General features: G+C 42.3%; 1 protein-coding gene across 1 annotated transcript in view; it reads left to right on the top strand.

The window, feature by feature from the left end:
• Positions 1-12,247: 12,247 nt before the first annotated feature.
• Positions 12,248-19,510, top strand: part of TRPM6 (transient receptor potential cation channel subfamily M member 6) — a gene marked incomplete at its 5' end in the record, with an annotated part of 70,681 nt that continues 63,418 nt past the window's right edge. Inside the window, 2 exons of the mRNA XM_027793554.2 lie at positions 12,248-12,339; positions 13,163-13,201. Coding sequence (XP_027649355.1) covers positions 12,248-12,339; positions 13,163-13,201 — 131 coding nt within the window. The remainder of the gene's footprint in view (positions 12,340-13,162; positions 13,202-19,510) is intronic.

The following is a 19,510-nucleotide window of genomic DNA, read 5'->3' as shown; positions in this document are numbered from 1 at the left end:
CTAGTTGCAGCTGCCGAAGCTGAATGAAACCTTCCCAGGAGCAAAATATATGTGAACTACGTGCAATATTCTTCTTACTTCTTTTCCTAAAGAAGTTACTCCTCCATCCTGCTTCTTCATGGCTCAGTTAATCTTAAATTTTTCACTCAGTAGCACTATGTCAGCTGAAGAGGTGGGAGCCCCCATGTGTCCCCCAACAAGCCAATCTATGGGTTTTGGGTGCTATCTGGGGAGGTGGTAGGTCCAAACTGGGTAATCCATTTTTTTTGAGAATTACACTAATAAGTCTGAGACTCTTCAAGCAGTTCACTGCACAATGGGAAGCAGAGATGACCGTGACTGAGCAAATTTTGATCTTCCCTCCATGTTGTTTTCAGACTGGCTCTATAAACTGTTGTGTAAAGCTTCCCTGAATCTTGTAGTATGTAAACATATTTCTGTGTAACATGCATACTGGGTGAACCCCTGTGATCCATTCTGTATGCTTTGAATTACCGGTTCTTTTGTTTTACAGCCTCGTCTCTAACATTTTACTTAGTTTTTGTGAGGTGGTTGCACCTTCTCTTGCCAGTCCTGGAAGAAAAGAGGCCCCTTTGAGGAGCCATAGCTCTAAGTAAAGTGCTTAAGCCTTGAGAAAGGCAGGATTTATTAAACACTTGTCTTCATCCTTTCCTTGGGGCTGGCGTTGCTTTGTGTCTCTGCCATAGTGAGTTGCTGGTATGTGCTGTTCTGAGTTGTCCAGTTCCCCCTGTTCATTGTACGGGAACTGAAGGAGGCATCTAAAAACAGTTTCTGGGCTTTCTTGCTGCTCTTTTCACCAGAACAGAAGCTGGGCGCTTGTACTGCACATTGATAAGTGCAAGTCAGGAAAAGGGGGTTTTAAAACCTGATGGTAGTGTGCTATCTTCTTGTCACTGTTAAATCAAATGTCCTTGCGTTGCTAATGTAGTAGGTGCTTCTGTTTCTTTCTAATTATTAAGTCTTAAGTGATGAGAATTGAGTTCAGCCCTCTTCAGCATTGTCAGTAATGATGAAGCTCTGCACAGGAGCTGTGATGAGGCAGGCACTTGCCTCTTTGGTGGGGGTTTCAGGTGTAATGGTCTGGAACTTGGTAAACAACCATGGCTGTGACTTGGTGCCAGCCCCACAGTGTCAAAAAATGACATGTTTTCATTATAAAAGTGGTTTCCTAGTGGCCATGTAGTGCTAGGGATTAGACAGAGGTGATGAGGGACTTGGCCACATCTGTAGAGGGCTGGTTGCCTGTTGTGACTGTAGTGTCAGTTGGGTTAGGCTGCATTGCAGGGGTCACAGTGTGGGTATCATTTTTTTACCAGCCTGTCTGGAGTGAGACAATCCCAGGTTTGATCACAGTCCTGCTGCTATAAACTTACGCATTTGTTTACATTATATTGGCAAAATTTAATGCCCAAAGAGATACAGAAGAGCTTTACTAGGACATCCCAAGTGCTTATGAAATATCCATTTCTCTGCCTGCTGGCTTGCCAAGCATTTTGGAAGCGCTGGGTGATGGTGCTGTGCAGCCTTAGCCTGCTCAATGAGCTCTCCCTGTCCTTGCTCCTTCAGTGTCCTCCTTGCCTCTGCTCTGGCCCTTTTCTCACCCCTTGTGCTGGCCGCAGCTCACCAGACCAAACACAGATGCACTGGGCAGCTTGGAGAACGGGGCATGCTCCTGGGAGCCTGGGTGGCCTTTGGAGCTGCCACCCAAGGGAGAGGAGCTGGCAGCAGGATGGAGCAGAGACCTTTCAGGCTGTGGGGGACGATGCCTGGGAGCACAGTCTGGCGTGGTGGAGACCAGGAGCTGCAGCCTGGCTGGGTGCTGGGAGGGCAGTGGCGATGGCTACCAGGTTGTCCTGTGCAGCCTGGCATAGCTGCCTGGCACAGCAACCACAGCTGCTCCTCACTGCCTGGCCCCAGGGAAACCCAAGCCTTTGGGGGTCCCTTTGGTTGTTGTTGCAAGCTCCAGTGCAACAAGCCAAGTGATAAGGCTTGCATTGCAGAATGTGTCTTGGTGCTTGAGGCCAAAGGTGTGGAAAGACCCGACGGCGAGCCTGAGGGTGTGTTCAGATAGCCTCTGTGGCAAAGAGGCAGGAGCACCTTTCCATCCCTGCTGTTCCCGGTGGCTGCTCCCAGCCCAGGTGGGAAATGCAGAGGTGGGACCATACCTTCAGCTTCCCCAGAAAACAGCTGAGCTGTGCTCCCTCTCTCTTTGGAAAATGGGATGTCAGTCCTGTGGTAGTCTGCCCTGCCTAGCAGTGTCAGTCAGTGCGAGGGCTGCTGCACGCAGCTGTCAAGACCATGAAAATTTTATTACTGTGTGAGACAAGCAATGGAGCAAAAAGAGCAATGCTGACAGGAATAACAGTGAACAGTCATGTGGCTCCAGAGGCGAGCTGTGTGGGTCAGTCACATCCTTTGAACTTCATAGTATTACAGTTTAATACAAATTGCTATCAAGCTGTGACTTACTGGGGCTCTTCATGCTTCCTCCAGCTGAATTTTGCAAACTGCATTGGTTTTCCACATTAGATACTGTAGATATCCAACAAAAGTTGGGCTACCTGCTTTCTGGGCTGAGATGGGGAACCGCTGACTTTAGTACGTGGCTGGAGACAAAGTGTTCCAAGGCACACGCCATGCACAACTCCACCGGGGAAGGTGCCAGGAAGGAATTTGTTTGGTAGTTCTCACACTGCCCCGGTAGCCAGATGAAAGGCACCACAAAAGTTGGGCTACCTGCTTTCTGGGCTGAGATGGGGAACCGCTGACTTTTGTACTCGGCTGGAGACAAACTGTTCCATGCACATCCTGTCTTCAGAGAGCCACTTTTCTTGTCAATATTAATCTTCATATTGTGAAAATATAAAACAAAATAAAAGTCTGAAATTACCAGCAGGTAATTTTCTTCTCTTTCTCCTCCTGGTTTAAACTGTGAAGCGTTGTGCTGTATAATTCTGAATCCTTTGATGAAGGAATGCATTTCTAACAGCAGTGGGGTTGACCTCTGTGCCAAGTAGGTGAAACCCAGTTTCAAAAACAGCAAGTCCATTAGCTCTTTGCTAACGTGAAGTGCTGAACAAAGAAGCAGCACTGGCTTGCTTTGATCCCAAAGTGGAAATCAGAGCAAGACTTGAAGCATTGTATGGACCTTCTGAATAATACACCTGAAGCATCATTTTCTTGTGGCTGCCTGGATTTTCGATTCTTTAAAATAACTTACACAAGATCGTTTCAAAGGGGACATGTAACTTGCCTTGAATTTGAGGGATTTTTTAAATTATATTGCTTTATTCAATAAAAGAAGGTCACAGGCTTGATTTTCTGTAGGCTATGAAAGGTACTACTGACTCCCAAAATATTGTCAGTGAGACAGGCAGGAGTGTTTACCAAGGAAACCCTGCAACATTTGTCTCTGAAAGTGACACACAGTAAAATAAGGCCATTCTTATATTTAAGAATTTATAATAATTTGCAAATATTCTTGGATTAATTTGCCATTTCTTGCTCTCTTACTGATGCCTGCTCTTGTGTTTACCACAAGTTTGGTGTCTTTTATAATTTATTCTGCAATTTGTACTGTTTTCCATCAATTAAAATTGTTAGAAGATGTCTTTCTGTATCTTTGATGTATGACTAGCTTTTTCAGTAATCTACGTTTTACGTTCATCATTGAATTGGCTTTATAAGAGGAGATGATATACAAGATGATATACAGAATTATGTTGTATTTTAATGCTGGCAATGTTAGACAAATGTCAGCTTTTAGCAAGGTGGCTGTGACCATCCTTGAGCACAGATTTTTTTGCTGCTTGTTGGACCACAGTTATGAAACAACCAGATCCAAACTTTCTCAAACATCATTGTGCTTCTAGAGCAGTGGGTATTGGAGTGGCCTGTTTTAGGCTGAAGGCCTAATTATGTTTCATGTTTTGGACGCTTTTTGTTGTTTCCAGTTGGGGAGTGGACCAGGAATCCTGTTCTTAATTTGCAGATGTCTAGTGCCAATATAGGATTTTTAGCAATGATTTTGGGACCTTTTTCAAGGATGAGGCTGAGGAAAACAGATTGTGATTTGAGATTTCTTGTGTTTAGCTCATTTGCAAAAGCCTGGGGTCTGGGCAGAGATGTTAAGGTGCGGGCCTTGGTGTCCTTCCCCCTCTCGCCCGATGCCATGGGCTGTGCAGGGGGGCAGGAGAGCCTGTTTGGACCCTCCAGCTGCAACCTGGGGTTCCTCCGTCAGCACCTGCACCTCGAGCTGGGCCTGCTCCTGTGGCGGTGCTGTCTGTGTTTTTCCAAACATTATCGAGGCAGCGGAAAGGCTTAACTTAAAAAGTAAAAAGTAATAGACTAATTAAAGGCCTAGTCTTTCAGACTGAGCTAAGCTTTCTGTCAGCTGGCTAGCTCTGTGCTCCAGGGGTCAGGCCAGAGCTTCTTTACAAGGAGATCATTTTATATTTAGTATTTCCTGCATTTTGTTTCTTGACTTCACTGCTGTTTGTGTTCAGAAACATTATTCCGACTGTGTTGCATGGTCTACTCTGAGATAAGAAGCAACATGTTGGAAAGTTCGTTAAAGTCAAAGGGGTTTTCTTTTATTGGCTAAATTGGGGATCAAAATATTGGAAGCATTCTTACGAGCCTTTGATTTAAGCCCCCAGTCCAGAAAAGCACCTGGGCTTACATACTTAGCTTTTAAGTGCAGTGATTAGATTAGATATTAGGAAGAAATTCTTCGCTGTGAGGGTGGTGAGACACTGGAACAGGCTGCCCAGAGAAGCTGTGGCTGCCCCATCCCTGCAGTGTTCAAGGCCAGGCTGGATGGGGCTTTGAGCAACCTGGTCTAGTGGAATGTGTCCCTGCCCGTGGCAGGGGGGTTGGAACTCGATGGTCTTGTAGGTCCTTTCTAACCCAAACCATTCTAGGATTCTAGGATTCTATTCTATGATTAAATGTGAAAGAAAATGCCATAGCATGCTGTTGGTTGAAAACTATATTTATGTATTTCTGAGAAGCTGACATGCTTCATTTGTGCTAAGGAAAAAAAATCTAAAATCTCTCTTCAGTATGACTGAAGATTTTTAACAAGTTCTGTTATCCCTCTCTGTCTTGGGTCTGCGTTTGCCCTGCTAGCACAGGAGACTTCTCTTCTGTTCATGTAGACAGTGTATGTGTGAACACCCGAGAATATGTTTACAGTGAGTGGATCTGTTTGAATTAATTACTGGGAAAAAAAATCACAGAAATTCTGCTGTGACCTGAAATGATATGTTATCTTTAAATGTATTTTAAGGAGGATATAGAGAAACTTTTCAGTGCTATTGAATGTGCAGTCTGCCTGCAAAGGCAGTTTGAGGTTAACTAATAGTTGTCTTATAATTAGGCATGGTGACCTTGTGAACAACAGTGGAAGCATTCAAATTAAATTATTTGCGCAGTATTTCTCTAAGTATTTTTGAAATGTAGCAATGAAAATTTTCTTGCAAATTTAATTGCTTATAAGTCAGTATTTCCACAGATGTACAGAGTTCTGAAGACTTAGGCAAAGGAGTAGGTATAACAGACTGGAAAAGTAAAAGATGCTAGTTAGTTGTACTGTTGTACTGCGGTGAGGGAGGTGAGGGGAACCACAGCATGTCTGTATTACAAAGCCAGGCTGTTGTCCTGTGACAGGATAGTTCGAACACAAGGAAATTCTAGAAGAACTGAGAGTTGGTTGAAAACTTCACATTGGGTTCATGTTTTATTGCACATGACCCTGGAGTTTTACAATGCACTTTCTACCCTATGTGGATCCAAAGTGGTGTTCTTTGTTACAGTCAGTTGTTATATTACTTCATACCATGCATGTAATGGATGCTGAACCAGAAAGTTCCTGCCCTGAAAAGCTTATGCAAGACAGCCTGTTAAGTTGGAAATCTCTTTAATGCTGGCAGTAATTTACCAGTTGCCATGGGATGCAGAAATACTGCTGAAGTGCTGTTTTTCACTTGAGAATTATTATGCCTAAAATGATGATACCTGCAAGTCCACCTTAGCTTTTTTATAGCTCAGGAAGAGTTTCCAGGGGTAAAAGTTCAAGAGATAGCAATATGCTTATAGGCTGAGCTCTTGTGAAATGCTCTTGAGTGTCAGCTTACAAGAACTCTGGCTGCATTTCAGGTATCTAATGTTCTTGCAAGTGACTTGCTCTATGTGTAGTTAATTTTTAAAAGGGTTTAAGGTATTTAGAACACTGTGCTGAGCACAGAGGCTGGATTCTTGCAGTGGCTCTAATAAGGGGAAGTTCTTTCCCTCTCCCCTCATTGTGCATTTGAGTAAGGGTTGGTCACACGGTGGGCTACACTGACTTCTCACAAGCATGCTTTCACCTGAAAATGGTGTCTCCCTCCTTCCCAGGCACTGAAAATCAGTTTTGGGTCATTCGGGTAGTTCAAATCCTTGCCATCAGCAGTAGAGGTTCTTTTCAAGTACTGTGTAAGTATACTGGAATCCTGAGGCAAATGTTAACGCCCCAGAATTATCTGTTGCTATGTAATGAGTATTTGTTTTCATCTAATAATTTTGAGGGTAAGAAATAATTTCTTCACTGGAAAAGAGTTATACGATGTGTGACTTTTTTTTTTTTTTTTTTTTTTTTGGCTACGGTTCTGCCAAACCTGCTCAGTGATGCAAAAATATTGGCTCTAATAGTTAGGATCTTTAAGAAAACCCAAATTCTTGAGAAGTGTAGAAACGGGATTGCGTGTAGTGGATTCACTACACACACTCTGTACAGAGCTAAGCTATAGTGCTTGGCAGCACTTCTCAGCTCTTGTAGTGTTTTGGCTAAGACTCAAGAAAGAAATTATTGTTCTCTGTTATCAGCACAATTTGTTGCAGTTTCAGTAAGTGACTTACTGCTTGATTGTTCTGGCTAGTTTCCAGCCCAACTGTACTTTGCCTAAATGAACTAACCTGTTACTTAAACTGGCTAGTCATTATATGAGTTCTTATTATCTGCCCCTGTCTGGATCTAGAATGTATCATTAAAGGCAGTTGCTGCTGTTTTGTCCAGTAAATGATTATTTTCAATCATGGATGAAGTTATTCAGACACCAAGATATGTGCCTGTTAATTTCCTTTTGGAGGGGAGGAGCAGCATGCTGTTTCATTAGAAATGTGTGCATCTGTGCTTTTCACTCCAAAAGGGGACATAAGTACAGTTAATGGTACTAAAAATTTGTTGTTTAGTATTGGCGGTGTAACCTAGTTTCCCTGAGTTTGGTACTCAACCAATGAACAGTGCTTATTGTCTGGTCTTGAAGGGGCTGAATGTTTTTTGCAGATCTTGGTTTAGTAAAGCTAATTCCGGAGCAGGACAAGTGCACATTGTCCCTACTTATCAGTGTTTAATTGGTGCAGTGCATCTAAAGGCTTTGACTCTGGCAAGTCCTTTACAAGGGGGTGGGGTTGAAGCTTTCACCCCTTTGCTCTGGTTAGGTATGTGGTGAAATCAGTGCGGGTACTAGTACAGCAGGTGATGGCAGAGCCGCCCTGTCCTCTGAGGCTGGTGAGCCGAGCGCTGCATACCTGCTGGGTGACCCTGGCAGGATGGTGGTGGCACAGTCACTTGCCTCACTGATGGCAACCCTGGATTTTGAAGGACAGACTACCCAGTGGTAAGCTGGGTTTTTAAGATTTTGTCTGCTCTCACTTGCCATCAGCAATGAATTGAAAGAAATGCGTGGTGCAAGTGTTTCTTTCTAAATTTTATGCTCTGGTCCCTTTCTTTACTTCTAGAAAACTTGATTTTTGAATGTTACTCATGTTTAACTAAATTTGACCTGACACTGTCCCTTTAATACCAAATTATGCAAGGATCTCAGACAGTAAAGATATTGGAGAAGTGATTAAAAGCAATTTTCTAAAAACTACTCATGTGCCTTAAACTTCAGAGCCAAACTCTTGCCACTCCATTGACTAAATCAGTCTAGAAATCTCCAAAGCCTCTTCTGTGGCAGGGAGGTATAAGCAGCAATCCTAATCCTCAGACTGGCGAGAAATGAGAAGGCAGAACTCCCAAAGGTCTGAGGACTGTCTGGAAAGAAAATTGGAAGGAAAACTGCAATATAAACTTGGCTTCAGGTCTTCTGTCTATCAAAACAGAAATCTGCCAGTCAGAGGAATGCAGGTGTATTTTATGTCTCCTTTAGGTGGTAGAAATGATACAGGTTGATGCTGGATGAAGCATATGTACCTTACTGTAGTGACGGGAGAGATTTGAATTTGTTTTTGAAGATTAATTAGACGGTGAAAATTTTGAAATGTTAGCCAGAGTTTTATGAAAGGAGATATGCATCTTACAGAGGTCTTACTGGAACCAAGAGCAAACAAACAGCATTTCAGGAGTCTCCTCTTTTCATATTTACTTGCTTCACCCTGAAGTCATGGATGACTGCAAAAAGCATGAAGGTTTAAAACACTTTTCTTGATTATACAATTAGCTTAGAAACCCAAGTAAAGCCTTAGATTAAGAAATGAGTGTTACTGTTCTTGTGTAAATTTTACGTAGTCGGTGAAGATTTCACCTTCTGTAAAATTAAGAATAATGGTAAATGTGTTCTGTCTCCCAGTGTTTCAGTCTTGAAATTAGTGCTTCACAAGATGAAATACAGTGATACAGTTTTGCATTTAATTTTTTCCTATGGTTGATTTGCATTTCTATATGCACACATATATTTAAGTAGTAGCATCTGTTCAGGAAATTTATTGAAGAAAAAAATGGTGGACTTTGAAATAATGTTTTTTTGCTGCATTTACATGTTTATCATTTGAGATGAGAATAAATGTTAAAGTTAGAGGCTTCATCAGGATCATGTACAGATGGTAAGCTATCTAAGTACTGCTTTTTAAAATGTAAAAGTTACAGGAAGCAAGGAGGTGAAAGAGTGCAGCATAGGCAACGATGGCAAACTCTATGTAAATAAGCAAAGATTAATGTTGAAATATCTTGATGGGACTATGTTTTTTTGCAAGGTAGGATGAAAACTCCCAGTATTGTGTCAATTACACTTCAAAATCTTGGTTTTTTCCTGTTTACTGAGAGTCCTGAAGTGGAGTTAACTGACTGACTGTTGTGCTAAGGGAATCTCTCTGTCCCTAGGTGAGGTGCATCCTTGGTGTTTTGAGATTCAGTGATCAAACGAATTAAATAGTGATCTTCTTAATCTGAAATAAATGGGAATTTTGTCAATGACCTCTGTAGTAGCAGGGTTAGATTCATGGCATGTGATCCAAAACTACAGTTTGGTTTTTTTCCATTGGCTTTGTTAGACCTTGAGCCTGACCCATTATGACTAGAGTAGCCTGGTCAGCTGTAGTGTGTGTTGGTCCCTGCCCTTACTCCCTCAGTTGCAGAAAAACAAAGGTGCTTTTGCACCAAGTTAAAAAAGGGTACACAAAACATCCAGAATTTGAAGCACTGATATTTTTGTCTTAACTCCCAACTGCCCTCCAAAATCTAAAAAAGGAGAATCTTGTAAGACAAGGTATGTTTTTTAGGGGACAGCTTAGATGTTCAGAAAGCTGATGGTAGAGAAAGAAGCCTTTCCATCTCCCGTATTAGATGTTGTAATATCAGCTCACACAGTGTATTGCATCACTGAGGACTGTAAGTTATATTTTGGTTTGAAATAACCACACCAAACAGCTGTTGTTTACCAGATGACCTCTCCTCCCTCTAAAATTATTGAATTGTGTTTTATCTTTTATCATCTAACTTTATTATGAAGAACAGTGAGCTCTGGAGATAAAAACTTCTTTGACAGCCCTTTTCAAGTGTATTAACTTATGGATTAGTTGAGTGCCAGTGTCTTGCTCAGCTGGCAGCATGTTTTGCTGTTGGTCCGGGGGTTATTGCAATGCTTCCCTGTTACACTGAGTTGTGTATCTCCAGTGCTGGCCTTCACACCTGGAAAGATATACAGATAATGCTTGATTTCCAGAATATGTCATCCTGGAGTTAAAGTAGCTCAAGGGATGATGCTACCTGTGTCTGTGCAATGCCAACAGTTTGCTTAAAATTACTTGGAACTACTAGTGCTCTTACTAAATTAAAGTCACAGCAGTTGGATGTTGTCTTGCAAGGCTGAGCATGTTGCCTCACCAAGTGCTGTAAGGCTTGTCAACCTCTTGGGCACTCTGTCATACCCTTTCCTGTTAATAAAAAACTTAGTAAAGTTCATTCTTATCCAAGGTATCCCATAACATAAAAAGATTTTTTGTTCCCTAGTTCTGATTGAAAAATAATTACCAGAAATGGTAATGGGTTTCAGGAAAATCAGAGTCCCAGGGTATTGTAATAGAAACATTTCATTGTTTTGCTTGGTAGCTCAAACAACTAGAATGAGGTAGTTTAAGAAGCATGAAACAATAGTGATTATTAATGAGAATGCTACCAAAAGGTTTTTGAGAGCAGTGTGTGCCTGTCTTCAGGTAATGAAATCTTCTTTGCTGCTTCCAAATTCCTCTGGATTTAATTTTTATATTTTGTCTTCAGTGTCTGTCATTCTCAGATAGTTAATTTTCTTGAGGCCAGTGCTCTGTCCAGTCCTGAGGATCTTCCACACTGTTGTTACTCCTTCATTTGAAGCTCAATCAGACACAATTCAATTAGTTGCTCCCAGACGAATACAGATACATAGGTACACCAGCAAACTGCTTTGTAATGATCTTTTTCATCATTGTCGGTGGGGGCCTGTTTCAGAGTACATTAAAACCAAAGGTAGGACTCCCATTAGTCTTGGTGGAAGCTAGATCCCCACCTGTGGACAAACCAATCAGTAGTTCGCTCAGGTAGCTTGTAGCCCTTGATAACTGTGTGACTGGCTGGGAGATTATGCAGGGTTATTTAGGGTTGTGAAGCTGAAGTAAAGAAACCTCAGACAATCCTGCTTTATTAAGGATCATAATTCCATTCAGGAGATGAGAGGTATTCTCTTGTATAAGAATTATTGCTGAACTCCATCTGTGAAATGCTCCCAGCAGTAGAGTTGAATTACTGGCATTCTCATGAGTTGAATTCTTTTCTAAGTCATTGTGTGAAAGACATATTTAACAAACACATATGGAGACAAGTACTTACTGTAAGTATTTTTACAGGGTAGACATTTTGCAGATGAACAAATGTTTTCAAACATGAGGAGTAAATAAGGAGTCAATGTTATATACTTACTGTTTGCCTTCTATGCATAATCATAAACCAGGACTCTACTGTGCCCTGTCCTGGAGAGCTTGCAGTCTATGTCTAAGGTAAACAACAGTTAGACAGAGAGTGAGATGAACATGAGAAACAATGAGACAGTAATGGTTGGTTTAATTTTATTTAGTCTTTATGATAAAATATCTATCTATTGCATGTTTCATTGTGGGGGTAGTTCCCTTTGACAACAAAAAAATCCTTCGCTACCAATGTTTTACTAAATTCAGTCCCAAAGTTCAGCATCCAAAAACTATCGTTCCTTTCAGGGAACTTGATCCTGATACACCTGAAGAGAAAGAATTTCAAAGAGTTCTCGGTGAGATTCTTTGAAAGAAAATCTGTGTACCACAGTGACTGTTCAGTTTATGTGGCTTCAACAGGCATCACTGAGACAGTTTTCACAGTGTCCCAGGAGGCCAGTGGAAAAAACTCACCTCACATACCCTCTGAATGCTAGGTCTAGTCTTTGGTCCCTGCTTTTGCATTTCACTGTAGTCCTAGTTCAGCGTATAACCAGGATGAATCTCTTCTTAACTCTGTTAAGAATAATGTAAGAAGGAATCGGCTGTCTCTTTCAGGTAAAAAGAAAATCTTGCCTTTTTTTGACACTCACACCTTTAATAAGATACTGCCATTTGCTAGTCCTCTGGCAGAAGGAAAGTGCAGTCCTTTCAGCAGTTCTGATTCATCCTCACCACTTCCTGTATTGTACCTCTATCCTGTAAATAATTTTCATGTTTAGTAGTGAAGGGTGGGAATAAATGTTAGTACTGATCTTTCTGTGGAGCTGTGTAAATCCTGAGGGTGAAGGGCTAAGACTGTTTGGATCTGTAGCTTTAGTTTACTGACAGAAACCAAATGTTTGGTTTCATGTAACGTTCTGATGGGAATTATTCTGTTACGTGTTACGCATACACAGCCATGTAGATGTTATAGTACAATTTTTGGCATTATGTTCTTAAGTTCAGGAATACAATTACATTGTAAATGTCTTTTCAGACCCCCAAATCTTGGATTGAAGAGGTCTTCAGTAAAAGAGAATGTGCGTACATCATTCCCAGTTCAAAAGATCCTCACAGGTAAAACAATGAATTTCACTTTTTCTTACATTTAGAAAGTACCAGAATAATTTTTTATGGGTGGTGTGTAGCTTGGATAAAGTTCTTTGCAGTTTTTCAATGCCACAGTTGGTGTGTTGTTTATGGATTTTCATGGATACTGTCACCAGTTCAGTACATTTTAAATTATGCCATTTGTTTGAATTAGAATTGGCAACAACTGACTGTCCTAGCCTTCATAGATGTATTGCTCTTAGTCCAATAACCAAAACTGTGGTATAGCATCCAACTGAGAGATTGAGTTACCCGGAGTTACTGCTGCACAGGAATTCTTAATCCTGTACCACCACTTTTTCCTTTCCTCAGAATAATGTCTGCTGCTGATCACAGTCTTCTGAGATAGAGTCTTCTGCCTAGGCTTGCATAGAGAGTGAAAAGCGTAAGGAAAAGATCAAATCCTCAACCTCTGTTTTAGGACCCGAGAAAGCAAACATAATTTGCCATTATTCCAGATTGTTTATCTAGTGGATGCTGTTGCCTAAATAAACTTGGTGAGATCATATTCTGACTTGTAATTTTGATCATACCATTTTGAACACATGGATAGTGTATAGTAGATAAGATAGATAACTCATCTACGAATTGTGGATTTGACATACAGTCTGAGATATAAACCGAACAAATCACAGAAGTTACCCAGTACATCTTCCAGGATTGAGTGCAGAAGAGCACAGCCTTTAACGCTGTTGAGAATTTTTTCACAGGTGAATTGATACTTCATAAATACTGTTACAGATGTTTTCTTTTTTACAAGCATGTAGTAATTATTCATATTTTATCACAGGTGTCCTGCAGAATGCCAGGTGTGCCAGAATTTAATCAGGTAAGAGTGCATAAATATATATCTATGATTTTTATAATAACCTAAAGTTTTAGTGATAGGCGTTCCTACTTAAGGCAGTAATGACAACAAAAATCCTGTTCCTCTTACATTGTCAGAGTAGCATTTCTAGCGGTGTCCTGGAGAATGTTTAGCATAAATCTAGGTAAAATAAATTAAAAGTTACCATACAATTTTTTTGCAATAGAAAATTTTATCCAAATAGCTTGTGTGGATGAGTTTGTCTTAATCTCCTGAGGATTGAAAGGCAGAAATATGCCTTTAAATGGGAGACAGTTCCAGCCATATCCTGGGTGATATAAAGGAGAGTGGGCAGTATGAGTCTCTTTTTGTGAGAAAAAAGCAATGGAGAGCAGTAAGAATTATGGAAAGAGTAAGAACAAAATAAAGGGAGAAGAAAGAGGGTAATAGAAACATCCTCAATTATAGGTTTTCTGAAGATTTGCTCATCTTCTCTGCAGTGGGCTTTCTGTGTCCCTGCTTTTGGGAAGGCAAGCAACAGAACTTACATTGCTTTAGTGCTTTTGATTCGTGTGTGGGTTTTGCAGACAGCTAGTATTTTCTGGCTTGTATTAATTACTTGTTTTCAATCCAACATTTGTCATTCAGCTGTTGTTCCCAAACAGGTTTTGATACTGTATGTTTACGACAGTAAATTATCAGTTATCGAAACAAAATTGTTACCTTTCTTTGACATGTGTTCTGTGTTATAGGCCTCTGAAGGCTGAAGCAGCAGGGAACAATGAGTTTTTGATAACTAATGACTAGCAAGCCGGTGCTAGCTAGTCCTGTCACCTGCGTGAGCATGATTGTTTACTTTTTCATTATGTTTCAAATTTTATTTTGCTTCTAAGATTTTTGTGAAACAAGAGTCACGTTTTCCAAAAAGCAAATAAATTACTCCTTGAAATCAGATTACTTTAAAAGGCTGATGTACAGAATGCTGTTGGTCTTGTAAGTAAGGCAAATGATCTGCGTGGCATCTGTTCAGAAAGGGTCAAGTCCCTCTGTAGGAACAGTTGGGTGCATACTTTGCTTCAGAGCGGAAGGCTAGAGATTCAAAGATTCTTGCACGTGCTCTGGAAGTAGAAACGCAGGGGAGGATTTTAATACTTCCTGCTAACCTGCGGATACCCAGGTGGGTATCTAGGCTGAAGTTAACTTGTGCTTCAAAATACAATGGTCTAATCCCATCTAAATTGAGACTATAGCAGTTCTGCAGTCCTCGTCCTCGCCCCAGCAGAGTGACCATGTTGTTATTTGGTCTGAGAAGCTCATTGGTATGAAAATCAGCCTTGGGTGGTGGAAAACCTAAATAAGATCAGTTTTCCACCAAACTAGCCTCCTAATCAAATAGCATTAGCTCCCACTACAGTGGGAGAGGGAGGAAGAAAAACTAGAAATGTGCACCCCACAGGATGGGTTAATTTTTTTTTTCCCACCTTTGAAAAGACATTCTGTACCTTTGTGGGTTTTTTTAATCTTGTAGTTATTGTGTTCACTTTTTGTTGAGAGTTTTCATGATGCTTAAATTCATGTGAATTCTATTTGTCAGTCTCTCTATATATGCAGAACATGTGTGGGTGTCTGATGTTCATTTCAGTCAGCCATTATCTTGCAAGTATGTTTTCCCGAATGTTAACTGTTCTTGTCTTCTTGTGTATCTTACGTTGTATACAGAGCCTTGTTCTAGGAGAATTTTTCTGTTTCTAACAAGGGGAAATAATTTTCACGTGTGTTATAACTGGTTATGGTGTATTTATTAGATCAGCAATTAAATAGGTTTTGGGCCTCCTGAGATCAGTAATTTTCCACAATGGACCAAAAGTCATGTGAATGTACTTGACGCCTACTATAATTTGACCTAATATTCTAGGCAAATGAAATCTGTTAATGATTTCTTACTTGCAGAGAACTTCCAAGGTTTGCAAACAGTTTATGAGTGGGTTATGCAACTGTTTGCTAATACTAAGTAGAATAACTCCATTTAGTAGTTGCTAATCAGAGTAACTTATTGGCACCTTTGTCCATGTTCCCTGGTGTGTTGAAATGGCCTCTATCTACTCTTCAGTGCAGTGCTCACAAGCACATCCCAGACAGCACCTAGACCGATCTCACTGCATGAATATTCAGCAATGTGGTGCCGAACTTAGATATCCTTACGCATCTGAGATGTTCTTACAGACCATCTCTGTGGACATTTTAGGCGTATTTTTTGGACACAGTCTCTGAAGTGCTGCCTGCTAGGGCACTGCATTTTGTAATCTGGCTACTGCAGTTAATTTTACCTCAGTGTTGACCCTCCAGTTTCCCCTTGTTGCTCAAAGTGTGACTTTTCCAGGAGTCTGCTTTTGTGTCACTGACATTGCTCCCTTCCTCATTAGCAGCTTAGTGAGCCTTTGAGGCAAAGAAGGTAAAGTCATTGCAAAGGCGCTTTCAATCAATGCATATAGTATATTCATAGTATCACAGGATAACAGGCTGGCAGGGACCTCGGGAGGTCTCCAGTCCCAGCCCCTGCCCAGAGGAGGCTCAGCCAGGGGGTCAGACTGGGCTGATTGGGACTCCACCCAGTCACGGTGTGAAACACTCAAGGCTGGAGAGAGCCCACCCTTGCCAGGCCCTGGCTCCACCACTGGTCTGTTCTTCTGGGGAAGAGGCTTCTCCTTATCTCCAGCCCAAGCTGTGCTGCTGCCTCTCACCCTCCCACCATGCACCACTGTGAAGAGCCTGGCTGGATCTCCTTTACCCTCTCCCATCAGTGCTGTTAGATGCCCCAAAACTGTCCCTCTTCCCAGCTGAAATATTCCTGGTCCTGCAGCCTCTTCTCAGAGAGCAAGGGCTCCAGCCCCACCATCCTTCACCAGCATGGTCACTCTCCCCTGAAGTCCCTCCATTTTCTGGTGTGTTTTCTGTGTTGGAAGTCCAACTAGAGGCAGTACCCACACAGCGTCTGACAAACACCAAGAAGAAGGGACAGTCCCTGTCCTCCCCTGGCTTTTGGTGTCCTGCTCACAGCACCCCAGGCACTGCTGGCCCTTGTTGCTGCCTGGGGACGTGGGTGGCCCCAGCTCGATCGCTGCCCACCACCACCCGGGGCCGTGCCCCAGATCTGCCCACTCCCCAGAACTGCAGGTGTCCTGGGTCCCCTCCTCCAGGTCGCTGGTGGAGATGCTGGACAGGACAGGCCCCACACAGACCCTGTGGGACCCCGCTTGGTACCAGCCTCCAGGCAGCCTCTGACCCACAGCCAGCAGCCTGTGAGCCCACCACACAACCAGGTCCTCACACAGCAACATGCCCTCCCTCCCAGGCCGTAATGTCACAGCCCAGGTACAAGGATACCGAGGGAGACAGCGCCAAAAGCCTGGCTAGAGCAGAGGTAGGTGGCACCTACTGCTCTCCTCTCGTCCCCATGATTTTGTCACAGAAGGCAGTCAGGTGGGACAGGCGTGACCTGCCCTTGGTAAATCCTTGCCAGCGGCTCCCCATCACCATCTTCTCCCTACCGTGCCCAGATGTGGGCTCCAGGAGGACTCAGTCCTTGGTTTTACCTGGGACTGACAGGAGGCTGGCCAGCGTGTGGTTCCTTAGGTTGGCTTTTGCCCTTTTTTGAAGGGAGGAGTGACATTTGCCTTTCTCCGGTCACTGGGGACCTCCCTGATCTCCACGACCCGTGAGAGCTGTTGGAGAGCAGCTGCACAAGGACAACAGCCACCTCCCTCAGCACCTTGAGGTGCAGCCTTACATGAACATGTGTGAGTTGAGTGCTCCTGTAGGAATCCTGACTCTACCGTTGTCCCCAGCTGGTAGCCTCTGTCCTGCTTCACTATGTCACTAAGCACACAGCACAGAACTTTACAGAAAAAGCCCCACAAACAGCTGTATTTAATACTCTGCTTTGGTTTCCTCAACCTTTCTGAGAGCCTCTTAGTCTTCCCTTTTGACCTCCCAGTAGCTCAAGTAGTCCACGACACCTTGTCCCTTCCTGCTAGATGGCAAGAGGGAGTGAGCATGCCAGCTTGGAGCATGAGCTATCTGGGAAATATGAGTGTTTCTGAGTTCATACATTTTGCTACAGTAGTCTCTGAGGTAAAAACAGCTGCATGTACCCTGCACACCTATGGTTTAGGTCTGTGTGTTGTTCCTCCACTGCCTGCTCAGGATAACTGAGCCGTTGTGAGTGCAGCTCACCTCTGGGTGCATTTACATGTAAACATTAGGTATGTAGTGCAAATGATGTTAATTACTAAAATAGTTCAGTGTTCACTGGGCCCCTCAGTTTCAAGGTTACTGCACTGATTTTTCTTGTCAGATGGTTAGTTCCTTTTCACAGGATCTCTGTTTTGAAAAGGCAGGTTGCTTTGGCTCCTGCTGCTGCCCTAGGAGGGGCTACTGGTGTGACCCTTGTATGGAACAGTAAAATATGAGATAGATGGTAATTCTGTGCTCATATTTTGATGATGGGCTGAAAATCATTCAGATTGTAGAAAATGTGATCCATCGATGATGAACCTGATTGCTTTTCAGTGCTGTATTTCTAAGAGCTGCTATTTGCTGAGTCAGACTCAGACTGTGTAATGTGGTATCGAAGTGAGTATCATGAGGTAGTTCAGTATTTGGTTGGGACTGCTATTGGTTCTTTGTCTTTCGGAATGATTCCTGGATGAAAGCGCATGTTATTTTCAGGCTACTCTAGGAGCAGTACAGTGATCACAAGGTATTTTCAGTACCAAAGGACAGGAGGGTATCTATGTGGTTTTTTATCTTTCATCAAAAGGTCAGATTTTTTCCTGACATGTGCTGTCTTTTACCCTGGAGTCCCCCCCAAAAACAAGCAGAAAATGGAGCAAGGAGGCTAACGGCTCAGCTGTGGAGAAAGTTGTCCTCTGAAAAGCAATAATAACATCAAAACTATCGCTTTCTTCGGGTCCTTCCTTTGAGGTATGCAGGGAGAGTCATAAACAAGTATAGTCATTGGCCTTATGCTCTTTGTAAGCAGATTTTTACCCAAATCTGTGTCCTTGTGCTATCTGCTTTGTGGCTACATTGCCCTCAAACACTCTTAGTTTAGGTGTATCTCTATAGTGATTCTGAGTCCACATGTTATTTGATAACACGATGTCAGCCATGGTCTTCCATCTGTGTGATCCCTCACAGTCTTCTGAAATAGTAATTGAATTGTGTATCTGTAAGTGATTTAGCGTGACTGGCTTATTCTCCAAGTTCCAGTTTGGATACTTTTTGTTTACTTCATGAGCCTTGACCCACCTGTCTCAGTTCGCCTGTGCGGAGGCCAAATTACAATGGATTTTGCTTTTGGGGTCATCAAAATGAGGTCCCTGGAACAATAGTTTGTTTCAGCAGCTCCTGTCCCACCTCTGCTAATCCCTGGCTTTTTTTTCCCCGCCATTACCACAGTGCAAATGGTTGTGGAATCACGCAGTGAGCCAGACTGGCCAATACTTCTGCTTAGAATAACTTGGCAATACCCCGCCCCCCGGCCCCAGTGTCCGTTAGGCTTTCCACCCCACCCCCACCTACCCCTCAACTAGATCATTTCCTTTTCATGTTTCCAAGATTTAGAAGATCAGTTGTGAGCACATGCCTGACTCCTTTCTGGCAAGTCCCTGAATTTCTGTGATATCCTACTATTTGTCTCAGCTAGGGGAAAGGTGTAGGTGGTCTAGATTAGCTAATCCATGTTGAATTAGCTTCACAAAAATGTGGGCATTTTTGGTAGCCCCTATTGACTTCTGACTTCTAGCTAACCATCATCATGTATGTGACAATAGAGCTCAAGTCTTTTCTGCAGTGCTAGTCTTCCACAACTCTTTAATTCTTGACTGAATAAGATTGTTTTATTGAGTTATTAATTCTCTAAGAGTGTGGGAAGCTTTCTTCTCCAGTCTGCTTTTGCAGAGCATTGAATCAGTCAAATGTAGTTTGTCTGTGTTGAAAAACCAGGGTGCAAACATGATTTCATGGCTTCTGGGTATCAAAAAGTGCCTTTCTAAAGGAATTCACTTCCTTAATTTGCTTATTGGAACTGAATTGCTGAATTTAAACAAATTTGGAGTTTGTTTTTGTTTGTTTCTTTCTTTCTTATTTTTAATTTATTTCTCTTTCACCAGTTAGTTCTCACTCATCTCCACAGAAAACTCTCTGTCTTTCTGAATGTACCTCTTCAGGGTTTTGCAGACATCTAACCTATCCTTAGATCCACAAGTAATACATCTGAGTCCCAAGGCAGTCATTGAGTTTGGGTTGTTGGAGGTTGTTTGGTGTCTT

The sequence above is a fragment of the Falco peregrinus genome, chromosome Z, assembly GCF_023634155.1.
Source record: "Falco peregrinus isolate bFalPer1 chromosome Z, bFalPer1.pri, whole genome shotgun sequence".
Taxonomy (NCBI): domain Eukaryota; kingdom Metazoa; phylum Chordata; class Aves; order Falconiformes; family Falconidae; genus Falco; species Falco peregrinus.
The sequence above is the reverse complement of the archived record's forward strand: the minus strand, read 5'-3'. Positions and strand labels throughout refer to the sequence as shown.